Source organism: Vigna umbellata, chromosome 4, assembly GCF_029865625.1.
Source record: "Vigna umbellata cultivar VRB3 chromosome 4, Vumbellata_1.0, whole genome shotgun sequence".
NCBI lineage: Eukaryota > Viridiplantae > Streptophyta > Magnoliopsida > Fabales > Fabaceae > Vigna > Vigna umbellata.
In genome coordinates, this window is record NC_142168.1 from 37,513,625 (window position 1) to 37,541,559 (window position 27,935).

The 27,935-nt window shown below is 29.8% G+C and overlaps 3 protein-coding genes across 6 annotated transcripts; 2 read left to right on the forward strand and 1 right to left on the reverse strand.

Annotated features, from left to right (window-relative positions):
• The first annotated feature begins 689 nt into the window (after nt 1–689).
• LOC124832576 (polypyrimidine tract-binding protein homolog 1-like) lies at nt 690–7,708 on the forward strand. Its single transcript, XM_047306817.2, has 10 exons — nt 690–866; nt 1,374–1,574; nt 4,959–5,021; nt 5,352–5,425; nt 5,547–5,642; nt 6,463–6,520; nt 6,601–6,687; nt 6,803–6,884; nt 7,164–7,276; nt 7,442–7,708. The coding sequence occupies exons 1-10, from the start codon at nt 690–692 to the stop codon at nt 7,706–7,708; spliced, it is 1,218 nt and encodes a 405-aa protein (XP_047162773.1).
• A 6,134-nt stretch (nt 7,709–13,842) lies between these two features.
• Nucleotides 13,843–16,913, reverse strand: LOC124839397 (uncharacterized). 4 transcript variants are annotated; one of them, XM_088112050.1, is made up of 8 exons: nt 16,589–16,913; nt 16,451–16,514; nt 16,049–16,309; nt 14,739–14,813; nt 14,529–14,594; nt 14,296–14,393; nt 14,089–14,216; nt 13,843–13,974 (listed from the first exon to the last, which is right to left on the reverse strand). In XM_088112050.1, the coding sequence occupies exons 1-5, from the start codon at nt 16,711–16,713 to the stop codon at nt 14,535–14,537; spliced, it is 585 nt and encodes a 194-aa protein (XP_087968176.1). In that variant the 5' UTR covers nt 16,714–16,913; the 3' UTR covers nt 13,843–13,974; nt 14,089–14,216; nt 14,296–14,393; nt 14,529–14,534. The 4 variants fall into 4 exon arrangements, with proteins under 4 accessions (XP_087968176.1, XP_087968175.1, XP_087968174.1 ...); XM_088112049.1 differs by having other exon boundaries at nt 14,529–14,637; nt 16,589–16,912; XM_088112048.1 differs by having other exon boundaries at nt 14,326–14,393; nt 14,529–14,637; nt 16,589–16,911.
• A 456-nt stretch (nt 16,914–17,369) lies between these two features.
• LOC148200080 (uncharacterized) lies at nt 17,370–27,928 on the forward strand. The gene is made up of 9 exons (XM_088112838.1): nt 17,370–17,492; nt 17,574–17,709; nt 17,886–18,085; nt 18,154–19,410; nt 24,615–24,719; nt 25,047–25,578; nt 26,742–26,809; nt 27,207–27,276; nt 27,360–27,928. The coding sequence occupies exons 1-9, from the start codon at nt 17,370–17,372 to the stop codon at nt 27,926–27,928; spliced, it is 3,060 nt and encodes a 1,019-aa protein (XP_087968964.1).
• Nucleotides 27,929–27,935: the final 7 nt, after the last annotated feature.

The window sequence follows — 27,935 nt, forward strand, 5'->3', positions numbered from 1 at the left end:
TATATATATATATATATATATATATATATATATATATATATATATATATATATATATATATATATAATCAAACTTTCATCAATTATAAAATATAATATATAATAAATTTGTCCACTAACCATAAAACCTATATTGGTTTTCAATGGAAAGTTTTAAATCCACAAATACAAATAAATACAAATAAATGTTTTTCAAAAGAAACTTATATATATCATGTATTAAATAAATTCCCTAATATCAAAATTTAATAAAAAAAATTTAATATACATAAATTTTCTCAGTCATATGACTTTATTTAAATAATGCATACAATTTAATCTACCTATGCTATGATTGGATCGAAAGTTTAACGTATAAGAATAATTAAATATCTTTAATTAAATAGTAAAAATTTATATATAATTCACTAATTAATTTCCTGAAACACTAATTAAGTAAAAAGATTAAATTAATAAGCATTTATGATTTTTCTTAACCGTTATGACTAAATTAAAACAAACTCACATGATTAATGAGTTCACTGTCCAGTCATTGTTTGTAGGATATCTTTGTCTCTATCTTTCTTCAGTGTATTGTTTCTAACATATATTCTTCACAAACACTTTCTAGTCACTCTCAAACTTTTCTCTGAATCCAAAACACATTTCTCTCTCCTTTCATCAAACACTTTGCTCATTCACTCTAATTTCATGGCTTCCTCCCTTAGAATTAACGAAACAGTGTCTGCTTCGAAGGTGGTACACTTTCGAAACCTTCCTGAACAGTGCTCTCATGAAGATCTCATAGAGTTGTGTAGTCCTTTTGGTAAAGTTGTTAATCTTCTGTGCAATGTTGGCCCCAATAAGAACCAGGGTTTCGCTGAGTTTGTAAGTTCTTTCACCCTTTCATATTGAAGTATGTTTTATGTTCTCTTTTCTACTCATGAATGCATGTTCTATTATTATTTTCAGTGAGACAAACATAAGATATACTTATTTAACTTAAATTAACACAAGTATTTGAAGAGGCAGATCGATCAGATAAAAGCTATAGAAAGTTGAATGGTGTGTAATGAATGTTTGATATTATGGTATATATATATATATATAGTGATATGAATCCAATTAACATCGGTGTGTGACATTTAGTAATGTTGCTTCCTAGGTCTTTATAGAAGAAGATTCAACTAGATATTAGATTATGAGATTTATGGAAACAATTTAGGATAGAATGTAATGACCCTTTTAGTTTTTCATTTTGTAGAATATGAATGAAGTTAAATGGATGAATATAATCATAATAATTATAATAAATGACAGATACTTTCTAATTTGTCCTGTTGATTTTTGAACTCAGGGTTCTCTTCTCACATGTTAAGTTTAAATGTTTAACAGGCAAATATAAATGAAGCCATTTCAATGGTTTCAAATTATGCTTTGTCTCCAGATCGTGTTCAACTTCATGGCAAAAATATTTATGTCCAGTATTCTGATAGACCAGAAATTATTGTTACCAGATTCGCAAAAGGAAATATCCTTCTGGTAACCATGGAAAATGTGAAAGCTGGAGATGTAAGCATTGATAACATGCGTTTGGTAAGTCATATAGTTGTCCATTGAGTTCGATTTGGGAAAAGTTAAATGTTAAAAGTATTGATTAGAGATAAAATGGTTAAGAAGTAAATTTTAACTTAATTTTATAGAAACTAATTTATAATAAATTTTAAATTTACACTTTTAATCTTAACTAAATCTTATAAAACCATCATGTAAGGTGGAGTTTGTACTACCTATATAATATAAACTTGTCTTAGATATGGAATCTCCAATAAATACATATATAGTTTGTCTTTAAATATATGCAAGAACCATTTCGATGGTAAGCTCTTGCCAGTTAAGGAAGACAAAATATATCCTTTTCATGATTTATATAACAAACATTTGAAGCTTTGGAAAGTCTTGAATCAAGAAAATTTTATTTTTGGTAAAAGATTATATGAATTTGATTTCACCTCTTTGGAGGACATGCATAAAGTGCTATCCATTAGTTCTTCAAACCTTAATCCAATTACATTGCATTTATTTGATTGATTTCATGATTTCAACTAGTTGATGGTTAAGATAACTAGGATCAATGATCATCTGGAAAAGGATGACAAAAAATTGGTTTTAAGGTATGCTTATAAATAAGAAGTGGATACAAGAACCAACAATAGTCAAGAAAGGGAATTCAAATATTCTTTCAAGATACATTCACTAAGAAAAAAAAATATTTTTGGATGGAGTGAAGAATTGAGACAAGAACTAATAAGATTGAAATAACTAATATAGATAACCATATTAAGATTGAACTTCAACTATCTTCTTCAACCAGACTACGTACCACTGATTCAATATAAAATAATGCAGTTATCTAGTGTCATTAAAAGTGAATGGCTAAATCTAAATCAATTCCAAGGAATTTAGAAATATAAGGATTTCAATCATTTCCTCAACTACTAATGAATGAACCCTTGATTTAAGTGCATGACTTAACTCAAGCATTCAATTTCATTCCCAACATTCAAACACATTACATCATTTGAGTGGACCTTAGATTTAAGTAGTTTTCCAAATCAATATAAATTAGTTAAATAAGATGAGTAATCAGTTCATCAATCTTCAAGCATAAATCAAACCATTAACACTAAATAAATGAATAATTATATATATATATATATATATATATATATATATATATATAAATAAATCAGCACTAGTAGAGAGAATTAGAAAAGACTGCATTAAACATGAATACAAGAGATTTTAGCCACTCATGATGATGACTCTAGTTATGAACATATGGAATTATTTTTCACTCTCATAACTCTATCAAAATGTTACCAAGGAAATAGAGAAAATTGAGCAAAAATGGTCTAAGAGAGAGCTCCCTAAAACATAGCAACATTATGTTGTTAGAGAAATAAAAGTTGATGCTCAATTCTAGCCTTCAGTACTCAACTCAACTGTAGAGGTTTCCTTCTATGCAAGATTTTCTTGTGACATCCTTTATTTTAGTGTTCAACTTTTGAGGTATTCTCTTTAGGAATGTTTTCTTTAGGCTCAACTCTTCGTCTTAGTGCTCAAGCTCTGCAAATTGGACCAATTTAGCTATGCAAATTGGACCAATTTAGGTTTTTCCATGGCTCAATGCCTTGCTTTGTTTCTTAATGCCTCTACAAAAATTTACATTTTCATAAAAAAATCATTAAAATCACACTTAACTAATTATCAGTACCACATTATTTATCTTTAAGCTAAGGGGGTCTAATTTACTTAAGAATACATCAAATTTATACATTTTAAGTGTAAAAAAATATATCAAATCAGTTAAGTTCTCCACTTATAATGTATTGAATAAGATAAAAGGATGACAATGGTTAAACAACTTTATGAGGATTGGTGTGTAGTCAAGTAAAATCAACTTATTCAATGAATCAAGATTGAATGTTTAAGGAAGATAATGACTTTTTGGGTACATGTGGGAAATGAAAGCTAATGCAAAAGGCTTGCCATTTCATTCTAAGATTTGAAAGTGTATCTTTCCCATATGCCTCAACAATTTCTTCATTTATAAGTTTGAGTTTGGTTTTGATAGTTTTGTCCCAATAAGATAAGACTCTTGTACTATTGCTTGTGCAAATATTATTAATACACCACACAATATTTCAATATGAACTTCATGTTTGAGTAGGCTTAAACTAGTGCATTTAATTTCTGGTTGTTCACCAATGAATTCAAATTTTTTTACATATCACGATTGAGTTTAAATCTACTTAAATAAGTATTAGATCACTCTATGTTCCTACTGCTTAAAAATGTTACTCCGATTTTGAACTATTGTCTTACATTAACAACTTATTGACAAATAATTTTTTCTTTTGCTTGTTTGGAAAGAGGAAAATTGCTCTTTAGGTTAGATTCAATTAACTTCAAATTTTTTAGTAGCCAAATCAAGAACTTTCTATAGGCTAATCAACAATTTTCTGTTCTTTACAACTTCGTTGATTCATTAAATGGGACAATTTTAAAGTTTACTCATTGACATTCTTCCTCATTTTTACCATTTCAAACTCTATTAAAAGTCAAAACCCTTGGCCTTTTCATCACCTACATATATTTCATGCAGTTCATTTCTTATTTTCTAAGATATTTCCAAATACATAATGTTAGTAGAAATCTCATACAACAAATTAGACATGAAATAACTATCCCCTTCTTCATAGTCACTCTTCATGTTATTTGATTTGAACTATCATTAACTCTAAATAATGAAATTTACTCATCTTGAATTACATACATTTATGTTTGTATATTAGAAAATTCTCTAATTTTGTACTTTAGGAGTATGTGTAAGGGGAGATATTTTGGAGGATTACTAGTTCATAGTTTTCAAATAGAGTATGAAGGAAATTGAGAAATATTTATGATGTAGTAAATAGATATTATTTTTATGTTCGAGTTCTATATAATATATTTATTAATTACCAACTAAATACAAAAAAAGGAAAAAAATCTTATTGAAAAATATATATTTAATTATTTTCTCTATAAATTGAAGAACAAGAAAGAGAACATTTCTCCTAAAATCATTTGATTACTTACAAATGTTGAATCCCTCATTTCAATTCTTTTTAGATCCATAGCCTATAAAAACTCTAGATACCATCCAAGTTTCCTTCCTTGAATTTTCCTCAAATGAAATTCGAAAGTACAACTATTAGAATGTAACATTGCCATAAATCCCGAGGCTCTTAATCATAATTTTTTAACCAGAATAATTCCATATAATTTTGAATTCACTTTAGACAGATAATTGCTAAGGCAATGGCAGATGGTCAACTTTTGCGATTTCTTGTTCTATAACCTCTTATTATTTATTTTAATGTATGTTTGCTAATTGGGGTTAGCATATTCTTTTTTTTTTCACTTTTTCTTCAGGTCTTCTCTGAATATGGTTTCGTACAAAAAATCTCAACATTTGAAAAGAACGCAGGTTTCCAGGTTAGTTGAATTAGTAATATATGAGCTTCTTGTGTCATTGTTAAGATATAATACTAAGAGATTTGTAGAAACTACTTGATATTAGAAAATTCAACCGCAAGTATTAAGTATATAAAAATTTGTTAAGCAATATAGAGTTCATAAAATTTATTATACTAAGATTTTGAATTGGAAATGATATTAAAATTTTATATAGATTTGATAAGAAGCTCATTATTATTAAATATTTCCGATAAATTTTGTATGGAAAATCCTATCTCATTATTCAGATAAATACTGTGTAATTAATATCCCATCATTGTATATATATTCACTGTTATTTTTGGGCAGGCTTTGATTCAGTTTGCTGATATTGAATCTGCTTCTTCTGCTAAGGAAGCACTGGACGGAAAAAAAATACCTAGGCATGCAGAGTTTTTACCTTTCCTCTTTAATTTGATCTTCTCATTCATCGATCCGTAATTAATTTTGGTGATTAATTCTAAATAAATCTTAATTTTGCTTATTTATGCCTCTTGCATCCAGGTCCTTGCTGCCAGACCGTATTAGTGATGGTAACTTTCGCATTGCATACTCAGGCCATCGAGATCTTAATATTAAGTTCCAATCTAATCGTAGCAGGTAATGATGGACATCAAAGATAAATGATCATATCTTAATTTTGTTATCTTTAATTTCTTTGTAAAAAATTATATATATATATATATATATATATATATATATATATATTCACTAAAGATAAAATTAATTTATAAAATATATAAATGAATCTTCATCTAATAAATTTGTTAAATTTGTTATATGAAGATAAATTAGGTTTAAATTGATTTCTTAATATATAGTATAACTTTGTATTTTGAATGGAATCTTGTTTCAAGAAGCACGGAGTAAAATTAGTTATTATTGTAAAATTACTTTTCTCTTGTGGAAACTATAGAAAAGAGTTAATATACGGACTATTTAGATGTCCTTAATAGAATTTATAATCTCCTTTTAATATCTATTTATGGAAGGTATTTGAATTTGAAAAATGCACAACTACATTTTATAATTTTCTTTTTCTTCTAATCTGTGGTTGATTATGCCATAATCCCAAATGGCCATGTTTTGGGTGATACTTTCCTTATTAAGTTTGTTTTACAAAATCAAGCTATTTAAGGAAGAAGAAATAAGAAAAAGGATCTAATTATGCAATTTTAAGTTAATGTGCAAATGGTTTTCTGGAATATCCTTTCTATGGGAAATTGTAATTAATTAACTGTTGCTTTATAGAATATGTAATTGCATGAATGAGCTTCTTTTGCACAGTAAGAAGAATATAGATATATATACACATTCAATTACTACTTTCTTTTTAGGCATTCTATATTTGCATGTTCGCATTAAAAGCTCATAATTTTACACGATTTTATTAGATACTTTTTGTGTTATGATTTTGCAGGGACTACACAAATGCTACTCTTCCTGTTAACCAGGCTACTATTGCAAGGGCATTGCAGGTATTTTCTTACTACTTTTCTTTGATGAATTTATGTTCTTGTTTATCATATGTTATGTGCTAATGATTTATGATGTTCAGCCAATACCTCGAACTGCTGACAACCATGTTCTTTTAGTTTCATTCGAGAATATGGTCCATGATGTCACTTTAGATGTTCTTCATGGGGTGAGTTTCTGTTCCTCAATTTCATTCAACTTTTTATCTTTATACTAAAGCAGTTGGTATATATATATATATATATATATATATATATATATATATATATGTATGTATGTTGCAGGTGTTCTCTGAAATTGGAACTGTGCACAAAATTTATATATTTAAAAAGAACGGTCGAACTCACGCACTGATTCAGTACCATGGTATCAATCCTAATTGACTCAAGCACTTCACATTATGGACTTATTTTTAGTATGTATATTTCAAATTTCACAAAAGTATTCCCTTATTTTCTTTCTTATACGGATAGTTTTTACCAGTTTTTTCAAATTCTTGGGATATTATTTTGTTTTATGAAGTTAATTATTATTATTATTATATTGGATAAAGTAATTAAACATTATAGATTTTATTTTAACATAGAATTTAGGGAAATTCTCCTTTTATTGAGACATCATCTTTTGGTTTTACTGGTGATGCAGATGTGGCAACAGCAAAAGCTGCAAAAAATATTCTTGAGGGTCACTGTATATATGGTGGTGGCTCTTGTAAGATTCATTTGGCATACTCTCGTCACACTGATATCAATGTAAAGGTACGAGTTAGTAGTCTTCATGAGGGAAAACGTTATTCTTACAAATAATACCTTTTTCTTTATCAGAATTGATTCTGTTGTTCTTCACACTTGACAGATATTTCTTTTTAATGTGTTGACTTAATTTTAAAGTTTTTAATTATTATTTTTGTTTCATGAATTTAGCCTTTTGGTGACAAAAGTAGAGACTATTCAAAGGCTGAACAGACGAATCCTCATGCAATGAACCCTAATGCTTATCCCTACTGTTACATGTGTGCACCTGCTACTTTTCCTGATGAAGCTTATGGCTATGGTGTCGGACAAAGCAATCCTATGGTTTACACTACAGGTTACTTACAAATCACTCCACATGGAGTTCCTGCTTTCTCACCTCAAATGCAACCTTTTTTAGGGTTTTTGCCTATACAACCTTATTATTATGGTTACTAGTTTTATACATCGTCGGCACTTCACATACCCTATGTTTAATAATTCTAGTCACATATTGATTGTAATTTCAATTTCTAATCACTATACTATAGTATAATACTTTCATGCATTTTCTCATATTACTCAATCTTTTCCGGTATTTAACTATTTTATCTTTGTTGCTAATTTATATTTCTTTTATTCGACAAATAATCACTTTACTCAACATATATTTAGTTTTTTGAAAGAATAAAAAAACTATATATGCTAGTCATTAAATATGATGTTATAAATATATATAATAGAATGGTAAATATGATATTATAAATTATAACAAACACAGTTGTCCCCAAAAAGATAATTGTTTTCAGAGAGATAATTTTCTTATTAACTTCTGGGAGTGACCAAAACCTTGTCATGTAAGTCCAATCCATCCATTACTCAACAACTACTTGTAACTGACTATTGCTTCCTGCACTCCCCTGTTTTCTTCCTACGCCCATAGTCTTTGAAATACCAATTATATCCTGATGGAAATAAATGAAGATAGAGTGTGTTTGGTTTGTTGGATTGTCTTTCGTCCAGTTCATTAATGACAAGTATTTTTAATGGGTCAGTTAAAAGAAAGGTTTGTGTACCAACATAGATAACAAAATCATATTATTTTGTTTTACTTTTTCCTCTTGGTGAGTGGTATATTTTGGTCTCCTTTTTTTATTACAATCTCCCCAAAACTATACATAGATAGATAAAAGCTTCTAAATGTTACACTTTTGTCTCCAAAATTACAAAAAATATCGTAATTTTGAAATTGTTCATACTTCTGTTTATATCACAATATATTAAGTCATATTAAACCGACGTAACTTTAATTTATATCACAATAATAGTAGTAATAATATAATAACAACCATTTTTTAAGTTGATAATTGATATTTTAAATGTAAAATATGAATAATTAAATATTTGTATACAGTTGATATATTTTATAGTAACGTTAATTTGGTACCGAAACGTCAGACTTAATATATTTTTGTAATATCTAATGCAAAGTTTAAATTAATAATTGATTTTTTTGTTTAAGTAAAATTTGATACTCTTATTGTTAACATTTCTGTTTTTTTTATCACAACTATAATTATTGTTTTATGTCACTTTTAGTTTATTTGAGTACATAAACTCTCTTTTTATACATTCAATTACAATCTCTTCAAATTAAGCAAACGAGATAGAACAGTTTTTTAGTATAAATTCTACGAAGTTTATTTATATTATATAATCATAAAGTTGTTATAAGGAGAAATTTCATTTGAGAAGATAATACATAAAATACTAAGCACTTACTATTTATTTGTGCTTGTTTCATCAGACTTACGTGCATATAGAAGCTTAATTTAATAAACTTTTTAACAAAAAAAAGCTTTTAACCTTGTCATTCTGACATTAGTGATATCCAACGCTAAAAGTATGTGATATCATTTTTAGTAAATAATTTGTCAAATTTAACGTGAGTGCATCATATATCTGACGTCAATTTCATTTTTCTCTTTGCACGAGCTTCCACCAAGATCCCCCAGGTCTAGTGTGATTTTTCTTTAATTTTCATTCACATTAATTTATTTATTTTGCTTCCATCTATAACATTTTTCTTGTTTCTACCGATTGGTTTTCGAGTAGCATTTCCTAGTGCGTTCTAAAGTATGTTCTCAAGACTTCAGTGTTATTTAATGGTGACGACTTTAAGATTGATGTTTTCTCATCTTTTTTTTGTTTTAAGGTTTTGTAGAGTGTTCATAGTTGAGCTCTTGCTCATATATTCAATATCTGGTGGTGAAAACTTCAAAAGATCATAACTTTTGTTATGGACCTTTGATAGAAACACTCCAAAACTGAAAGTTGTTGGAAATGGGATGATGGACGCCATGACCAATTCCTAAAGGGGCTAAAGTTTCTTAAATTTTAGAAAATTCATCGTTTAAGGTATGACTTTTGTTTTCATATTAATTTTCACCAATTTTTTCACACTTTAATGCTTTATTTGAGAGGCTCAAAGTACTTAGAAAATTCTGTATTTTTTGTAATGTATATTGTATTGTATATTGATTTTTCAAGATTTAGTGAAAGAAAATATTGGTGAAATTTTTTAAAAAGACAAACCCCAAATTTGCTTCTATTGTCTTTATAACATGTGACATTAATGTATGCTATAAATTGAATAGACATTAATAGAAGTCTCGTAAAAGACAATAAATGTCAATTTAACATCACCTTTGACATGGAAGTTTCAAAATCTTAAAATAACATATATTACAAGCTTTTTTTTTTTGTGGAGGCTTGCACTTTTTAGCTCATCCTTATGTTAAAGCCTTTGAAGATCATGTATGATTGTATGTTGATTTTATGGAAACCAAAAAAACAAAATAAAATATGCAATTAACTTACCATTCCGTGGAATTTTTCATTGACAAGGCACATAAAACAGAGACACCAAACCGTGTCTCACGAGAGGTTATTTGGTCGTTATTGTATTCCTTTATAAAAACAAAATCTTGTCAAATGAAATTACAATCAGATAACATCTATATAATAACAATAATAATAATTGTTTCGGTTGTTGGGACTGAGCTATCAAATACCTCTATATTTTGTCTTCTTGCCGTCAGGTCTCGCTCTAATTTTTGTTGTCTACTCCAATCGTCCGGGGGAACCTGTCAAAGATTCTCCATGCCAAAGTTAGTATGAGAACAGTGATAAATGTGCAGTAAATGCAACCTATCTACCATTGACCTTTGACCTGTATTTATAATTTTTGCTATGGACTTGGGATTAGTGAAAAGTTAATCACGGTCCAAATTCAACCCAATAACTTTAATGGTTACTTACCTTAATCCTAATCTTTGTTGATCGACTTCTTCGACCAACATCTTGAAATCGGCCGTCCATGAGGCCTTTGTTATTCATCCGAATGATGAGTGGTCGGATTGTGTAATTGGGTAGTGTTTATGCAAACTGGAATGTCCAGTCAGCTATAAGGTCAGAAACGAGTTGGTCAAGGTTATTGAGAAGTCAGACATATAACAAATTCAGTCAAAGCATTAAAGAGGTCAACAAAGGTAAAAGATATGAGAGCTATAAGGAGAAGAAGAAGTCAAATCTGATTGAAAGAAGCAAACCCGATGTGAGATGATGTACATAGAAAGCAGAATAAAGGAAGGAAGAATTTAAGTTTATGGGAGAGTTTGTTGGGATAAGCTTAAATTTTAAGATTTTATTAATAATTTTGTTTAAGTCTTATTTTATTAGTTTTGGGTCTACTAATATTTAGTTTTGGGTACATGAAGAAAGATATTGCACAAATTAAAAAACTAATATCTACACATATTATAAAATAATTATTAACAGAGTAAAGGTTGAGATATTATGCAGTGAAGGGATATTGTAGACATGGTTGTTTATGGCAGACAATAAGAATGGTGATATCATCAAAAGCATTTAACAATATTGGTTAAGCACCCATTGTTAATAAGAGTGGACAACATTATTGATACTCTTATTCTTACATATAAGTAGTCATCATGATACAAAAGCAGACCTAATTGTAACCATAATGACGAAATTGGTACTTTGCAGTATATGCCTTTCATAGATACTAACAACATGGACCCCAATACAATTACAATTCTTCATCTTTTCCTACCAATAGCACAAGGAAAATTGATTGACCTCACACAAATTTGAAGTCATGGAACTTGGAAAAACAACCACTAGGTGTCTATGAACGATTGAAAGTAGAGAGAAAAAACTAACTTGGATTTCCAATGTAAGTGACATAACTATCCACCATCCTACTATCCCATTTTCTGGGCCAGTAGCTCTGCACTGTTATTCTAAATTGAAAAATGATACTTGAACAATCATTTTTGACAACATTTAGACACGCGCACACGTGTCAAAATCTGAGTGGTCCAGTTGGAAAAATTAAATGAAAATGGACCACTCAGATTTTGACACGTATGCGCGTGTCTAAATGTTGTCAAAAATGGTTGTTCAAGTGTCATTTTCCTTCTAAATTCATAACTACGATTGAGATGGTGGAGGAGTAAAAATAACTTACATATAAGAGAATCTACAGGGACAAAGAGTAGCAAGTAGCTTACATGACAAGTTTTCGTCATTTCTCTCGATTTGATATGTTGTTTTGGGCTATAAATTAGTACGAGTAGAAAAAGAAAAAGGAAATGGAAACATGAAAACAAATAAAACTGCTGATAAAAGTGCAGTTGAAACTCACCTTGAAAAATGAAGGTATGATATGTGGCTTTTTGTTTTCAACAGTAGAATATAAATAGTTTTGCATTCTGGAAAAAGCAATTTGTGTCAAGTTTGTAATTTACATATGTAATGTATCAATAGTTGAGAAGCATAAGTAGAAATCTCATTTTATATTTAACAAAATCTATCGTTTTATATTTAATAGAATTTCAAAATTTTTAATTAGTATAATTATATAACATGAAACGCACAATAAATTTTTGTTTTATTTTATTACTATACTTAAAATATATTTTTAATAATACTATTCACTACAAAAATTTATAATTTTAGTAGAGGTTATTTTTTATGTTACCGGGATTAAAACCCCCAAAAAATACATTTTTGCGGTTACAAAAATCATTGGAAAAATCAGCGTTACAAAATTATTGACGGTTTTCTACAAAATCGTTACTATTTTCATGGATTTCTAAAACCGTCAAAATTAACCGAGGTTATGTGAAACCGTTCCTATTTCCAGAAATTTTGAAAAACTGACGATAATTACCAGGAGTTTTTTGAAACTACCGGAAAATCATTGAGTAAGAAAAGCTAAAATCTTTCCTTGATCTTGAATAAGGAAAGCTAAAATCTTTGAACTCTATTTTCGCTTTTTTATATATATATGTTTATAAAAAAATCATTAAAGACGAATAAAAAGAAATAGAGTAACATAATTTATAAATAAATTACCCATCCTGTGATTTCAAATCAACAGACTTTTTAATCAACTCAGGAATTAAGTAAACCTGCTCTAATGAAAATATTGAGTATTATTCTATAGATATCCAATAGAATTATCTTTCTATTAGAAAAAGAAAAGAAAAATTAAGAATATTCAAACAAAGAATAATAACTTTGTTATTTCATTTTATTTCACTTTGAATTAATGTAGAAGAAAATCGAAAAAAAAGATCTTCAACAACCACAAAAAATAGATTTATTGATTTGGCACTAATTGAATTATTAAAATATAAAATCTACTTTATGAATTATTAAAAACCCTTTTCTCATTCCGATTCGAATGAATCTTTAGTTTCTAATCCAAAACTAATAATATGAAATGTTAAGAAACCCATTTTACACTATTACTATAAAAATTGAATATAAAAAAAGTTACATACCCAAACTTTGCAAAATTTTCTATCGAATTTTTATTACATAGAAACAATCAAATGAAAAAAGACGAAAAAAATTTAGTACTAAATTTTTACACTGATTGTGAAATTTCATTGCTCAAGGATAGCTATATTAATTCAGTATACTCAAAAGACACTGTTGGTACAAAATGAACGATCTAATAAGGATTATATTTCAATAAATTTTGCCTTACTGATCTTGTCTTTTATGGACTCGACCCCTCCTTTTTAACTGTACAAGAATATGTGGAGTTCAAGATGTCTGGAAACATTACCAGTATCCAATACTGGATTATTCATAGCATTACTATACCCTTCCTATTCATTGGTTATTTGTCAGTACAGGTCTAGCTTATGATGTATTTGGAAGTCCCCGCCCAAACGACGTTTTGATCCTTTGGAACAACTTGATGAATTTAGTAGATCTTTTTAGGAGGCTCCAATGACTATAGATAGGACCTATCCAATTTTTACAGTACGATGGCTAGCTGTTCACGGACTAGCGGTACCCACTGTTTCTTTTTTGGGATCAATATCAGCAATGCAGTTCATCCAACGATAAACCTAATTTGAATTATAGAGCTATGACACAATCAAACCCAAATGAACAAAATGTGGAATTGAATCGTACCAGTCTCTACTGGGGGTTATTACTTATTTTTGTACTTGCTGTTTTATTTTCAAATTATTTCTTCAATTAATTAGAATTAATAGATAGAATTAATAGAAAAAATAGGAATAGTAAATAATATATATATATATATTAAGAATTCTTTTATCCCATTCGGAAGGATATCATTTCATAATTATCTGCCAGTACCCAACAACTAAATGCCCCTACAAAACAAAAACATGACATTCAACAACATTGGTTAATTGGATAGTTTAATGAACACATTATTCAAATAGAAATGACATTAATTAACTTTAATTTGTTACTAATTCTCTTACCTGGATGGTGCAGTGATATAGTACGCAATTCCCCAAACAGGTACAGACTGACCACCCCCATATTCCGATTCCTTCCATTTTCCCAATAGATCTACAAAGAAGTTTCCACTATACTTACGATGGAGCAGCTGAACAAGTTGAACAATAGATTGTTAAAACAGTAAATCCAAGAACATTAACTCCAATCTATCATACAAAAACAATTACCTGAGAGATGAAGTAGAGCAATAACAATACCTTCAAATTCAGCTCCACGTCCACTATTAATAGTGGTGGGCCTAAATGCCTTCCATCTAATGTTTTCACTGAAAAATGACAACAAAAATCCTTTTAATTATTTGATAAAATGTTAAATATCCAGTTTGCAGTTGCTAGAACACAACAAAAACACCATAGAATAAAAGTTGGAAATATCACATTGACGAAGAGTAAAAATTTACCAGATATTAGTTGCTATGAATAGGGAAATTCCAGACCCCAGACCATATCCTTTTGGAGTAGCTCGTCTAGACAAATCACAATAGCTAAATGTGTAGGAGTTAGTATGACCTATACTTTCAGAGCATGATAACTGATTAAAATACGCATTAGGTACAATTAGGAAGAAATAGGCCAAGACTTTGGACGTGTACAGAGTTAAGAGAACAAACCTCCTTGAACCTGACAATATTGGGATGCCTCAATGATCTGTGATTTATAATTTTCCTTCGTACATTTTCATCTATCTGTTAAGAAAAAAACATGATTAAGCTTAATGTAATGCAGGGAAAACGACATGCATGCAACACAATCCCTTTCAAACTTTATTTAACTCTACTGAATAACTTAGATTGACACAAACTCTAGATAAGCTTCATCATAGGTGGGAATGCTGTTGTACTTGTGGCTTGTCAAACAAACAAGTGTCGAGGGTTTAAGGCAGCTATAACATTAGTTAAGAAAGTCTGCTATCAAGCACACTGTAGCATTTGCACTTTCAATTCAACCATTGCAGCCAATATTTTCAAGATTTACAGGACAATTGAAAAAAAAATACATATAAAAACAAGAATTCATAGAAAAAATCACAGTGAAGGGTAGAAAAAGTGTCAAAATTTATCTACATACAATCGAAATTCTAATTATCTTCTTCAAGTTTATTAAAAACCAATTATTCTCATTATCTTATTCTTCGAGCATGGAAGAAGGATTCATATAGATTTTTTACTACTAAACCACAACCATGCTTAACCATACATTCTTCTCTCAAATGTTTTCCAAAGTGTTTGTGCTATCTTGACGAGTTAATATGAATAGGTTACTAGCTTAAGTTAAATTGTGAAAAAAAGTGTTTTATTTAGGTGGACCATATATCTTGTACGTTTTTACTTCTTCTTGATGAAAATAGTATGAGTATTGATAGTTTGGTTTAGTTTGTTTCTTCTATTAAAAAATTACTCAAACTAAATATAAAAAATTAATGTAGTTTAAGGTTTGATTTTGGTTTAATATAAAATTCGAATCAAATTGACCAAATCTTTTGTGGCTTGTTTTCAATAGATTTGTATGGTTTTTTATTATTTAGAATAGCTGCAATAATTGTTTTTTTTTATCATACTTTGATAATTATAATATATTGTAAGGATAATATAATCAAACCCTAAAATGATTTTTAATAAACATTCTTATGTGTATTTGTTAGCTATTAACTTTAAATATCACACTAAGCGTCAAGGTTCAATTCTAATAATAATAAACAACTACACCTCGTAATTTCTTGATCCACCAAAGCCTCCAAGTCAGATGTAAAGATAATTTACAATAATAGCAGATGTAAAAATCAACTACACTCAATTACAATTCTTTTGCAATGTATAGATTAAAACATACTTTTCATATTTAGAGTTCAGTTTTGCTTTCAGACTAAAAGACATTAGCAATTTAATCAGTAAAGCATTCTATAAATCAGTTAATTGCATACCAAATAACCCCTGAAAGCAGCTTGTGCCTTTGTTGCTGCTTCCTCCAGCCTCATTTTCTCTGGATCCAGTGCATCCTCTTCATTAGTAGATCCTACTGAGTCTATTTCTTGATTGTCAGGTAAAACATTTTCTGCTTCTTTGTTTTCCACCTCCTGGACTTCATCGCGATTGGGAATAGCATCGGAGGTTGGTTCTAAGGTCAAACCCGTTTCTGGCACCTTGGAGGTAACTATTACTCCTTCTTTTTTATTAATAAGCTTCTAAATGAAATTACAGTAAACCAGAGTCAGGTATTTTATTACAGAAGGGAAAGTCCATATGACATACTATCACTGTCGTTGAGAAAAATAAGTTTAAGATATACTTTCAACATTATCGCACTCTCACATACAAAATCTCACTTGTTTCAATCGCAAGCAACAGCAGGTCAAAACATCGCCCAATTCTTCCGGCAGGTACAAGTTTCTGATTACGAAGCGAAATGAAATTGGCGCAATCGCTACAGAAGAAAATAGGTGGAGATGGAACAGTGTGAATACCTGAGATTAAAAGGAATATCTGTAAATGCAGAAGTGGAAGAAGAAGTAGATCCCGGATCTATGGAAGACAGGACGATACTTGCGGCGACTTCTTGATAGTGATCCTTAAGGAAGCGAAGAAGCATTGAGTTCACGGCGGGGGAGATGCCGCCACCTTCCGATGAAAATGGCCCCCAGAAAGCAACGCCCACCAACGCAACGCTCGCTTCCACCAACGACGAAAATGGCAACTGATAGAATATTTTCTAGGGTTTGGGAAGAGGGATGGGAAGTGAAGAAGGAAATGTATGAGCACGGGTTTGCAGAAATTAAATCAAAAAAAATTTTACTCAGGAGCGGTTTATTCACATACCGAAATTCTTTTAAAAAAATTAAAAAAAAATTTACGGAGGTTTTGAAACCCCCAAAAGTTAAACTCTACTAAAATTTGATATATTTGTAATGATTTATAATAATAAAATTAAAATTCTATGATTTTTTGCTCTAAAAAAATAATGATTTAATTACTAATTTAATGTAAAACAAAATATTTGATGTCTAAATACAACAAAAGTTAAACAATACTAAAATGGAAGATAATAACGATTAAATAATAACTTTAAAAATTAATTCATTAAAGTTAAAAATTAAATAATTATTTTAAAATTAAATAATTAGAAGTAAATATTAAAAATGATCCTGTATTAAGTTGTTATATTTAGCGAATTTGTTAATGAATATAAAAGAAGGTTATTAGTAATTTTGTTTCAAATTAATTTCCGATTATTACAAAACAATTATAATGGTGAATGTTGAGACATTGGTTTCAGAGGGAGACATGAACGAGATGTTCAACCTTATGAAAAGGACTTTCTATTCAAACAAAGAAATCTTTCTTTGCGAACTTATCAACAATGCTTGTAATGTAAGTCATTTCTTAAAATTTTATTTTATATTTGTACATTTCTTTTTTGAAATTGTTATTAATCAATGTATAGCTTCATAGGCTTTAGATAAAAGTCGATTTGAGAGGCTTGCGGACATAAGCAATTTACATGATGAGTTGTTTATTAGATTGGTCCCTCACAAGGAAAACAAAACACTTTTGGTCATCGATAATGGTATTGGCATGACCAAGGATGGTATGTTGGTGACATATTCCATTTTCATTCGCATTGCATGTTAATTAATTGTAATTTTGTGTGTGATTGCTTCTACTCTACTTTAAATTTGATCTATTTTCATTCGCATGTTCATTTGAATTACATATTGTTTAATTGTAATTTTGCATGTTGATTAATTACATGTTCTATTTTAGATTTGATCCATAATTTGGGTGTTGGCTTCTACTCTACTTTTTTGGTTGCTGAAAAGGTTAATATCACCTCTAAGTATAATGACCTCGGACAATATATGTGGGAATCTCAACCCGATGGTTCATTTATTGTTACCAAGGATACTAATGCCCAACATGTCCCAAGGGGAACCAAAATCACTCTTTTCCTTAAGGATGATCAGGTACATAAAAATACTTATCTCTATTTTTCATGTTATTTCCTTTGTTCACTCATTTTTTTCTTTATTAGTTGGAGTACTTGGAAGAGACCACCATCAAGAATCTTGTTAACAAACATTGCCAACTCATTACCCATCCCATTTACCTTTGGAGTGAGAACACTAAAGATAATTGGCAAGTCATTAACTTTTGGCATAAACAAGAGATGGAGAACATGTTTGTGGCAAAAAAGTGTCATAATCACTTACCTGATGATCTGACATTCTCGATTCTTGTCAAACTTCCTTTGAAATCTCTTAAGAGATTTGGAAGCCTATGTAAATCATGGGCCCTCTTGTTTGAAAATTCACTTTTCGTAGATCTCTTTCATATTAATTTCATATCTAATCATAATTCCTTCTATGATGATACATCTATCATTCTATGTCTCAAAGAAATTGACACGGATATTAATCATAAACACTCCTTCTTTTTACTTTCTGGTGAGAGGTTTCAAAACATGGACAAATTAAACTGGCCAAATCCACTAGAGGGTCGTTTTCCTGAATTGATTATTTTGGGTTCTTCTAGTGTTAATGGAATTCTTTGCTTTTTCATCCATGAGAATTACTCTGGGTATTTATGGAATCTAGCTACTGGTGAATTAAAGGTCATTCCTCATAGTCCAGTTCAGTATTTACCATTTGACGCCCATATTAGCATAGAATATTTGGGCTTTGGTTATGATTGCATTCGAGATGATTATAAGGTGATTAGAAGTGTGAAACCTTCTGATGCAGAATACCTTGGTTATCCTGAATGGGATTACACACACTTATTTGAGATTTATAGCATAAGAAGTAACTCTTGGAGGAAACTTAAAATTGATATCACCCCTGCAGAAGACTATGGAATTGATGGAAAGTTTTACTTTGATGGTATGTGTCATTGGTTATGTCGAATTGATGGTGATCGGTCCTGGGATCCATGCTTGGTGTCATTTGACATGAGGAATGAGACATATTATACAACTCCCACACCTTTAGACATACCTATAGACATATGTGATAATTTTAATATAGATTATGTGCGGTGGTACTTGTTTCTCTTAAATGGGTCAATTGCTTTGATGTCAACTTATGGATATAACACTACATTTTATATATCAATTTTGACTGAACTTGGTAAGAAAGAAACATGGAATAAACTCACCACTCTTGGATCCTCACCTTGTATTACAAGACCTATTGGAGCAAAGAATATGGGTAATATACTCTTTCAAACACACGATGGTGCACTAGTTTGGTATGACTTAAGTATCCACAAAATTATAAAGATTGATCTCAAAGTACCCGATTATCTCTTGTGTATGATAATTTATAAGAAAACCCTTCAACAAATGGAAGGAACGAAGAATTAACTTTATTTTAAGTGACTTATGAATTGTTATTAAACATTTTTCTTGTATATGTCCAATGATTTTGAATTATAATTAAATATATTATAAATTGTCAAACCCTTCGGTAATAATTATATTTTGAGGGTTTGATCTCTTTTTCTTAAAATCTTATTTTGGTTCTATTTCAAATTTAAATGTGATTTATTATATGAAATAAAGAGAATTTGGTTTATAGATCTGTCTAGAATAAAGAAGCATATATGTATGTCTTAAAATATATTAGTATAATAATCAATTACTTATCTTATTTTATATTCTTATTTAAAAAAAATTCAAAACTGTTGTACTGTTAATATATTGTTATGCAATTTTGTAAAAATGAATTAGTATGTGATGAAAGTATAAAATTATCATTGATATGGTAACTTATTTGTGTTTCCATATATATAATCAAGTATTAGATCAAAGTAAGACGAGTCCATGTGTGAAAGCATTGACTTGAATTATTATTTAGATCTCATATTGATTTATAAAATATGGTTTAAAATATGTTATCTGAAATATTTCAATTGAGAGATGCGCCCTTTATAAGTTATAAATGAATTATATATTTATTAAAATTCATTTCATCTTTTAGACTCTTTGAAAGCTTCAGGTCATCATCATATGATCAATTTTAATTTTCATTAGGGATTTTGTCTTTCTATAAAAAAAATTAAAAAAAATACAAATAAATCATGTCTCTGTAAGAAAATAAAGAAAACAAGACTCTCCAAATGGTAGAAAAGTAAGAAAAACATAAATGATACTTTGAATATTCACTTCAAGTTGTTTAACACGTTGATTTTTAAAGAACTAAAACCATAAAATTCGTAATAATATATACAATCACTACATGCTAATTTTTTTTTAGAAAAAGATATTGAAATCTTGAAACACCCATTTTTCTTTGTTTATTGAAGTAAAATAATTTTATAATTGTACTATTTTATGTATTTAAAGTTATTTGTCCTAGAAACCAAAAATTATTATTAAAAATAATGAAAATAATCAATTTCTTTTTTCTTTTACAAATATTACTTGATAATTTTTGTTACTAAGAAGACACAAATCTATAATCTATTCCTTTATCTTCCATTTTATCTTCCATTTTATCTTCGAGTAAATTGTATTATTTCTTATGACAAATTTGGTTGATTTTAATTAATAATAGATATTCAAATATAGTTTTGTTTTAAAATAATGTAACTATACAAGAAAATTTATCTTCCGATATTAAATGTGAATCAATTTGATACAATAATCGGTTTTTATTGATTTAACATATTAATACAGTAAAGTAAAACATACAATACACTTCAACAATTAAATCCCTTTCAATATTTTATTAATTACTATTGAAAGAAACACAAACAAATGGAAGCAAATAAGTGGAAATTAAAAATCTTCTGGAGTCACCACTACTTTCACCATTCAACTTGTTCAATTTCTTTTTAATGCTTTTAAGAGTTAGATTAATTCTTTTTAAGGTTTCCCGATAGGGCTTCAATTTTACTTTACTCCTAAATAAGCTCCTGTTTTATTATCTCACTAGACTAAAAAACTCTAGTCTTTCAAACTTCCTCTAAAAGTGGATTTATGGTCATGTTTAATCCAAGATTTTAATTAATTTATAAAAAAAATTATAATAATACGAGTCTTTAAAATATCCTAAACTGAAAATTAATCCCTGGATATTTTAAATTAAGGCATAAGTCAAATTGTGTTTTTGCAAATCTATTGTCCAACTTATTCAACTTGGTCGACTCTTTATCATTTAAAATTTAAAGATAAGTTGGTCGCTAGTTTAATCGATTATGCACAACACAAGTTAAATCAAGTAAACAACATTAAGTATGTCATAATTAAAAGATTAATCAAGCAACAAGGTCAGAGCAGTAAAATCACAAATTTGGAGCAATAATCTCGTAGAACAATGCAATCTTCTTGATTATCAACCCAAGAAAATTAAGCTTTCCATTAAATAAGAATTGCAAACAGAGAAGAACATAAATTGAAATTGATTCATTGATTACGGAAAACGAAACAGCACCACAAAAACAAAACATCACCACGAAAATGAAACAGCAGAGGTAAAACGAAAGACGAAAATGCACTATAGGAACGAAAGTGGAATTTTGTAATACATTAATCACACAAAATCAAATTTTAATCTAAAATATTTTACTATAATTTGCATCAAAATAAAAAAGACTATCAACAATATTTTTCTCCCTATTTTTCTTAATATTTATATTTAATATTATATATTATTAATTTCATTTTAAATTATAAACAGTTTCAACTTATATTTCTTTATTATAATTAGTGGACATATCACATGCTAACTTGCCTAACTAATTGTAAACATATCTCATGTGCAAAGCATGGAAGACATGTGTTATGGAGGGAACAGTAGAGTTAGGAATTTCAAGTACATAGTGTCTACTTATATATGTTGTTTTCAGTCAGGACAATAAACACTATTATTGTTGTAATTAATTTTTTATTATTTTTAATTAGTGATGTGAAATTAATTTATTATTTTTTTTTGAAGTTATTAAATTATAGTTTTCATATAATATTGAAGGTTTTTCTTTGGGTGAAAATTATATGATTGAGGCATGCGGAACTATTTAGGTTGTTTTATGATTCAGTTTTCATATTTGTCAATAGATTTGAATTAATACAGAGTCGATATAAAAAAGTCACTCCATCCATAGCCCTTACAACTTTATAAAGCACACAATTTCTGTATAGAATAAGCCTAATATAGGCTACTAAGAGCCTTAAAACTATAAAACCTATAAATTGTCTAAAACAAGTTATTAAAACTGTTAATAATAGGTAAAACTAAGTACGAACTGCCTAAACTAGCTGAAGAAAGATTACAAGACTAATAAAAATTAGGTAAATATAATTTTTCAAGTTAGACTTAGACTAATTTCAGGTTACATCTTCAACTTAGTCTAGCTTCTTTGGCATGTTACCCATGTGATGTGCATTCAAAGTTAGTTGTTCTCATTCAAGGTTTTTCAAGCAAGCTTCCTTTATCAATATTTATAACTGGATTGAATGCTCCATTGCATACACTTTCACAGTAGCAAAAATCATCCAAATTGGACTATCCTCACGCGAACAATACAAATAAGCTAAGAAAAGAATTGTATTAACCACTACCATGTAATGTTGAGCATCCTTTTCTGAAAATGAAAACAAAATGAATTCATCATTAGCCTTCAAGATGATAATATTATATGAATTCTCATGAAAATACCAAAGATTTAGTTACATCCTTTCATTTTCGCACTAAAAGACAGATTTAAAGAAGTTAGAGTGAAACAAGTACAAGATTTTATGAACATCCAGCCATAACAAAACTGATTACCTCCAAAAACTTACAAAAATTGATAGAAATAAACTGGTTTTAAAAATGATTATCACACAATGTTAACACCTTGCCATTAATTTATACAAGAGTGGTAATAACACAGCATTTGATGCACTCATAACACACTATTTATTATTAGTTAAATTTATTAAAAATTACAAAATCATGAGTCAGACTGATCAAACAAGAAAACATACTCAAAATCTAGTAACTTTTGGTGAATTTCATCCAATAAGTGTATCAGAAAAAAAAGTGTAGTTAGTGAATTTATTCCAATGGTACAGTGAGTCTAAATGAGTGTCAAAGAAAAAAGTGCATAAAACAATAACTTCATTGCAACTTGTGAAGATGAGAATTAACTCCAAAATGTGTTAAATTGTCTTTCAAATATGAATATAGGTGAGTAAAAGGTACATAAACTAGCATCTCATTTCCTTCACCTTTGATCAAGTTGAAATTTTTTAATTTTACAATTAATAGAGTTTAGGGTTTAGGATTTAAAGTAATCTCTGTCTAGCAGGCACCAGATGCAGGTTGCATGTATAACTCATACACTATAGAACTAATTTTGTTGCTTCGGAGAAACATACTAAGTTGAAATGTATGCTTAATACCAGTTCATCAAACGTACTTCGATGAACACTATAGGTTAATGCCAAAACTACCAAGATTCAACCTTGTTTTGTTGCTTACTTAGGTCGTAATTAACTTTAACACTATCCTTCAAACCTATCTGTAATAGATTAAGAAATTGTTGTTGAACATAAAAAAACCAGTATTATGTGAAAGTCACATCCTCGACAGCCTTAGCTCGGCAATATCGAAGCGCGGCAGCTCGAGGGTTGGGTTGTTAATCCTAAAATTTTATTAGATGCACAGACTCCAAGAACCAACCAGTAAGGTGGTAAGTGATGTAGAATTTTGAGTTATTTGCTGCACTTGCTGACATTAAACATTTGAAGTTGCTTGACTTTTTTTTATCAACCTCTAATTATTAATTCACTGAATATTACACATGACCAAAGAACCCATCCAACCATGTTGTTACAATAGTAGAAGAGGTTTGAAGGAAATATTTGTCATAGGAGTTGAAAAATTTATTCAAATAACTTGACAATATAAATAATATGTTCAAGATGAAAGGATTAGATTATGCATCAAGTACGAATTTACTAAAATTTTGAAACATGAGATGGTTAATATTAGAATTAATTTATTTTCCTTTCATATATGCATTTATGTTGATATATTTATATTTTGTTTTTATATTTATATTCCATTTTTATATTATTTTAAACAACTATATATATCAATTGTACTCTCTCCTTGTGATCGAATAAGATACACAATTTTTATCATTTCTTTTCTTCTAACATGGTATCATAAGATAATTAATTCTTAATCACGTTCTTCTTCCGCAACCAGTTCTGTTACTACCAAGATCTCCATCTTTTACCTTTCGTTCTTGGCTTTCCTACAATTTTTTCTCCTTCTATGGCTACTCTCTCTGATACTCTCGCATCGTTATGTTTTATGTTTTGACTTTGCTTTCTAGGGTTTTCAATGAGAAACAATTGGGTGCTTTCATCACTTGTAACCTTGGATTTGATTTTTGAGGAATCTGAAAGAGTTTTTGAGGATTCGGGTTCTGCCATTTTTGTCCAATTTGGGGGTGTAAAATTCAATGGCTTCTGCAATTGTTCTTTTTTCTAATAATTCTCAGGTGCAGTCACATTCCTCAACTCTAGGACTTTCTCAAGAGAAAATTCATGGTCTATTGACACTTCTTCCTCAATCTAATCCCACAATCACACGTTCTATTGGTCTAGTGAGTTCTAATAATGTTTCCACTTCTTTTCAAAATCAAGGTAATATCTATTCCCGATGGATTCTAGACACATGTGCTACTGATCATATATCTAGATCTTTGTCTCATTTTATTTCTTATCATAGAATCTCACCAATTATAGTATCTCTACCCAATAAGAACTCTTCATTTGCTCATTTTTCTGGCACAGTTTCTCTTGACCCACATCTTACTTTACATAATGTCTTGTTTGTTCCTAATTTTTCAGTCAATCTTATTTCGGTCACAAAATTAACTAAATCTCTCTCTTGTAAAATTACCATTTCTGAATTTTCATGTGAAATACAGGACAAGTCAACCCTGAAAATGATTGGGAAAGCTGAAGAAAGAGATGACTTGTATGTCATGATAGTTCCTGCATTTGCACCCCTTGGTTTACCAACTACTATTACTCCTGAGAATTTTATTGCTTGTTCTACAATAAGCCCTAACTATATAGATATTTGGCACTCTAGACTCGGGCATCCTTCTTCTTCTTGTTATATCAAACTACGTATCATGTATGCCACTTTACCTGATACAAAATACACTCATTGTGATACTTGCCACTATTCTAAGCAAAGAAAATTGTCTTTTCAATTAAGTACTACTGTTTCAAAAGCTCCTTTTGATTTAGTTCATGTTGATATACGGGGGCCCTATTGTACTTCTTCTGTTGATGGTTTCAAATATTTTTTAACTATAATGGATGATAGGTCTAGATTCACATGGATTAAATTGATGGCAAGTAAGTCAGATACAAGATTACAACTTATTGGCTTTGTTTCTTATATCAAAACACAATTTGGCATTGATGTAAAAGCTATCAGATCAGATAATGGTAATGAGTTTGCAATGACAACTTTTTATAGACAAAAAGGGATACAACATCAATTATCTTGTGTTGAAACACCTCAACAAAATGGAGTTGTTGAGAGAAAACATCAACACATTCTCAATGTTGCTAGATCTTTAATGTTTCAATCTCATTTGCCCATAATTTTTTGGTCTTTTTCTGTTCGTTATGCTATGCAACTCATTAATCTTTTACCTTCCAAAGTTTTGGCATATTTTTCTCCATCTCAACTGTTACACAATGTTAAACCTAACATTACTTACATGTTTTTGGTTCACTTTGCTATGCTTCAACTCTTTAAGCTCATAGAACAAAATTTCAACCTCGTGTAAGAAAATTTGTTTTACTTGGTTTTAAAACCGCAGTGAAAGGCTACCTTTTGTTAGATTTTAACTTAAGGGAAATTTTTTTATCAAGGAATGTAGTATTTTATGAAAACATATTTCCTTTTCTTACTAGTGACAAACACTCACCTATTGATACACAACATTCCTTGGACTTTGTCACCAAAATCATTTCCTCTCCATCACCTCTTTTCTCAGAAGTTACTCATCAACCCTCTTTACCACCTACATCTCCTCCTCCTCAACCTGTTTCTGTTGAACCTGCCACTACTACTCTCCAAAGGAAATCAACCAGGCCAACACATAAATCATCTTATCTACAGGACTATCATTGAACCATGTTATCTACTTCTTTCGCCACTCAATCATCCACAGGTACTTTATATCCTATCTCTTCATATCTCTCATATGATGCATTATCATCTCTTCATAAATCATATGTCCTTAATCTTTCCCAAGTTAGTGAACCTAAAACCTATAACCAAGCCATCAAACATGATTGTTGGAGAAATGCCATGGATCAAGAAATTGCAGCTTTAGAAAATACCAAAACTTGGATTTTGACTGATCTACCTTATGGAAAGCAACCTATCGGATGTAAATGGGTATACAAAATAAAGAGGCATGCTGATGAACGATACAAGGCAAGGTTAGTAGCCAAAGGCTACACACAACAATAAGGTTTAGATTACTTTGAGACTTTTTCATCTGTTGTCAAACTCACAACAGTAAGATTGGTTCTGGCTTTAGCAGCTTCTAAACATTGGTATTTACATCAACTAGATGTAAATAATGCTTTTTTAGATGGGGATCTAGATGAAGAGGTATACATGTCTCTTCCTCTTGGCTACAAAACAGAAAAACCAGGGCAAGTTTGCAAGTTGTTGAAGTCTTTATATGAACTCAAGTAGGCCTCTAGACAATGGAATTACAAGTTGACAACTACTTTACTTTCTTTGGGCTACATACAATTAAAATCAGATTATTCACTTTTTGTCAAAAGTGATTATGCTCATATCACCATCGTACTTGTTTATGTAGACGATATAGTCTTGGCAGGTGATGACATCTAGGAAATCCAAACTGTGAAGGCTCTATTGAATGCAAAGTTCAAGATTAAAGACCTAGGCCAACTCAAGTATTTTTTGGGCTTAGAAATTGCAAGATCTCAACAGGGCATTAATTTGTCAGAAAGGAAGTATGCTCTAGAGTTACTAGAAGATGCAGGATTGTTGGAATGTTAACTTGTTTCTACTCCCATACAACCAGGCACAAAATTTTCCAAGACAGAAGGGAAACCCTATTCAGATGTGCATGCCTATAGAAGACTTCATGGCAGGTTATTATATATAACCAACACGAGACTAGATTTATCTTTTGCTGTTAGTACTCTCAGTCAATTTCTTTCTAATCCTTTGGAAGAACACTATGCAATAGTAATGAGGATCCTGAGATATATCAAGAACAATCCAGGACAAGGGTTATTCTTTCCCTCCAACACAAAACATGCTCTTAAGGCTTTTAGTGATTCTGATTGGGCTGCTTGCCCTGACGCTAGAAGGTCTGTGACTGGTTTTAATGTGTTATATGATGCATCCTTAATCAGCGGGAAATCCAAGAAGAAAGGTACTATATCTAGATCATCAACCGAAGCAGAATATAGAGCCTTAGGTTCCACAACATGTGAAATTCAATGGCTTCTGTATTTGCTCCATGATTTGAAACAACCTCTACCACAACCAGTTCCTCTGTTTTGTGACAATCAATCTGCTATACAAATTGCACATAATCCAACCATGCATGAAAGGACAAAGCATATTGAAATTGATTGTCATCGCATAAGGGATAAAGTTCAAGCTGGTGTAATTAAGCTCCTGCCCATATCTACTTTAGCCCAACTTGTAGACATTCATACTAAAGCTTTGCATCCGGCACAATTTCAATCTTTGTTGTCCAAGCTGAGCATTAAGGATATATATGCTGCAGCTTGAGAGGGAT

What these genes read in the sequence shown, in the direction of transcription:
- LOC124832576 (XM_047306817.2), top strand. Translation starts at nt 690, where the DNA reads ATGGCTTCCTCCCTTAGAATTAACGAAACAGTGTCTGCTTCGAAGGTG. An exon ending in CTATTGCAAGGGCATTGCAG is followed by an intron (nt 6,521 to 6,600) that starts GTATTTTCTTAC and finishes TATGATGTTCAG; the next exon opens with CCAATACCTCGAACTGCTGA. An exon ending in ACACTGATATCAATGTAAAG is followed by an intron (nt 7,277 to 7,441) that starts GTACGAGTTAGT and finishes TCATGAATTTAG; the next exon opens with CCTTTTGGTGACAAAAGTAG.
- LOC148200080 (XM_088112838.1), top strand. Translation starts at nt 17,370, where the DNA reads ATGGTGAATGTTGAGACATTGGTTTCAGAGGGAGACATGAACGAGATG. An exon ending in AAACAGAAAAACCAGGGCAA is followed by an intron (nt 26,810 to 27,206) that starts GTTTGCAAGTTG and finishes CCATACAACCAG; the next exon opens with GCACAAAATTTTCCAAGACA. An exon ending in TATAGAAGACTTCATGGCAG is followed by an intron (nt 27,277 to 27,359) that starts GTTATTATATAT and finishes ATCCTTTGGAAG; the next exon opens with AACACTATGCAATAGTAATG.
- LOC124839397 (XM_088112049.1), bottom strand. Translation starts at nt 16,713, where the DNA reads ATGCTTCTTCGCTTCCTTAAGGATCACTATCAAGAAGTCGCCGCAAGT. An exon ending in GATATTCCTTTTAATCTCAG is followed by an intron (nt 16,515 to 16,588) that starts GTATTCACACTG and finishes CTTCGTAATCAG; the next exon opens with AAACTTGTACCTGCCGGAAG. An exon ending in GTTGCTTGCGATTGAAACAA is followed by an intron (nt 16,310 to 16,450) that starts GTGAGATTTTGT and finishes AATTTCATTTAG; the next exon opens with AAGCTTATTAATAAAAAAGA.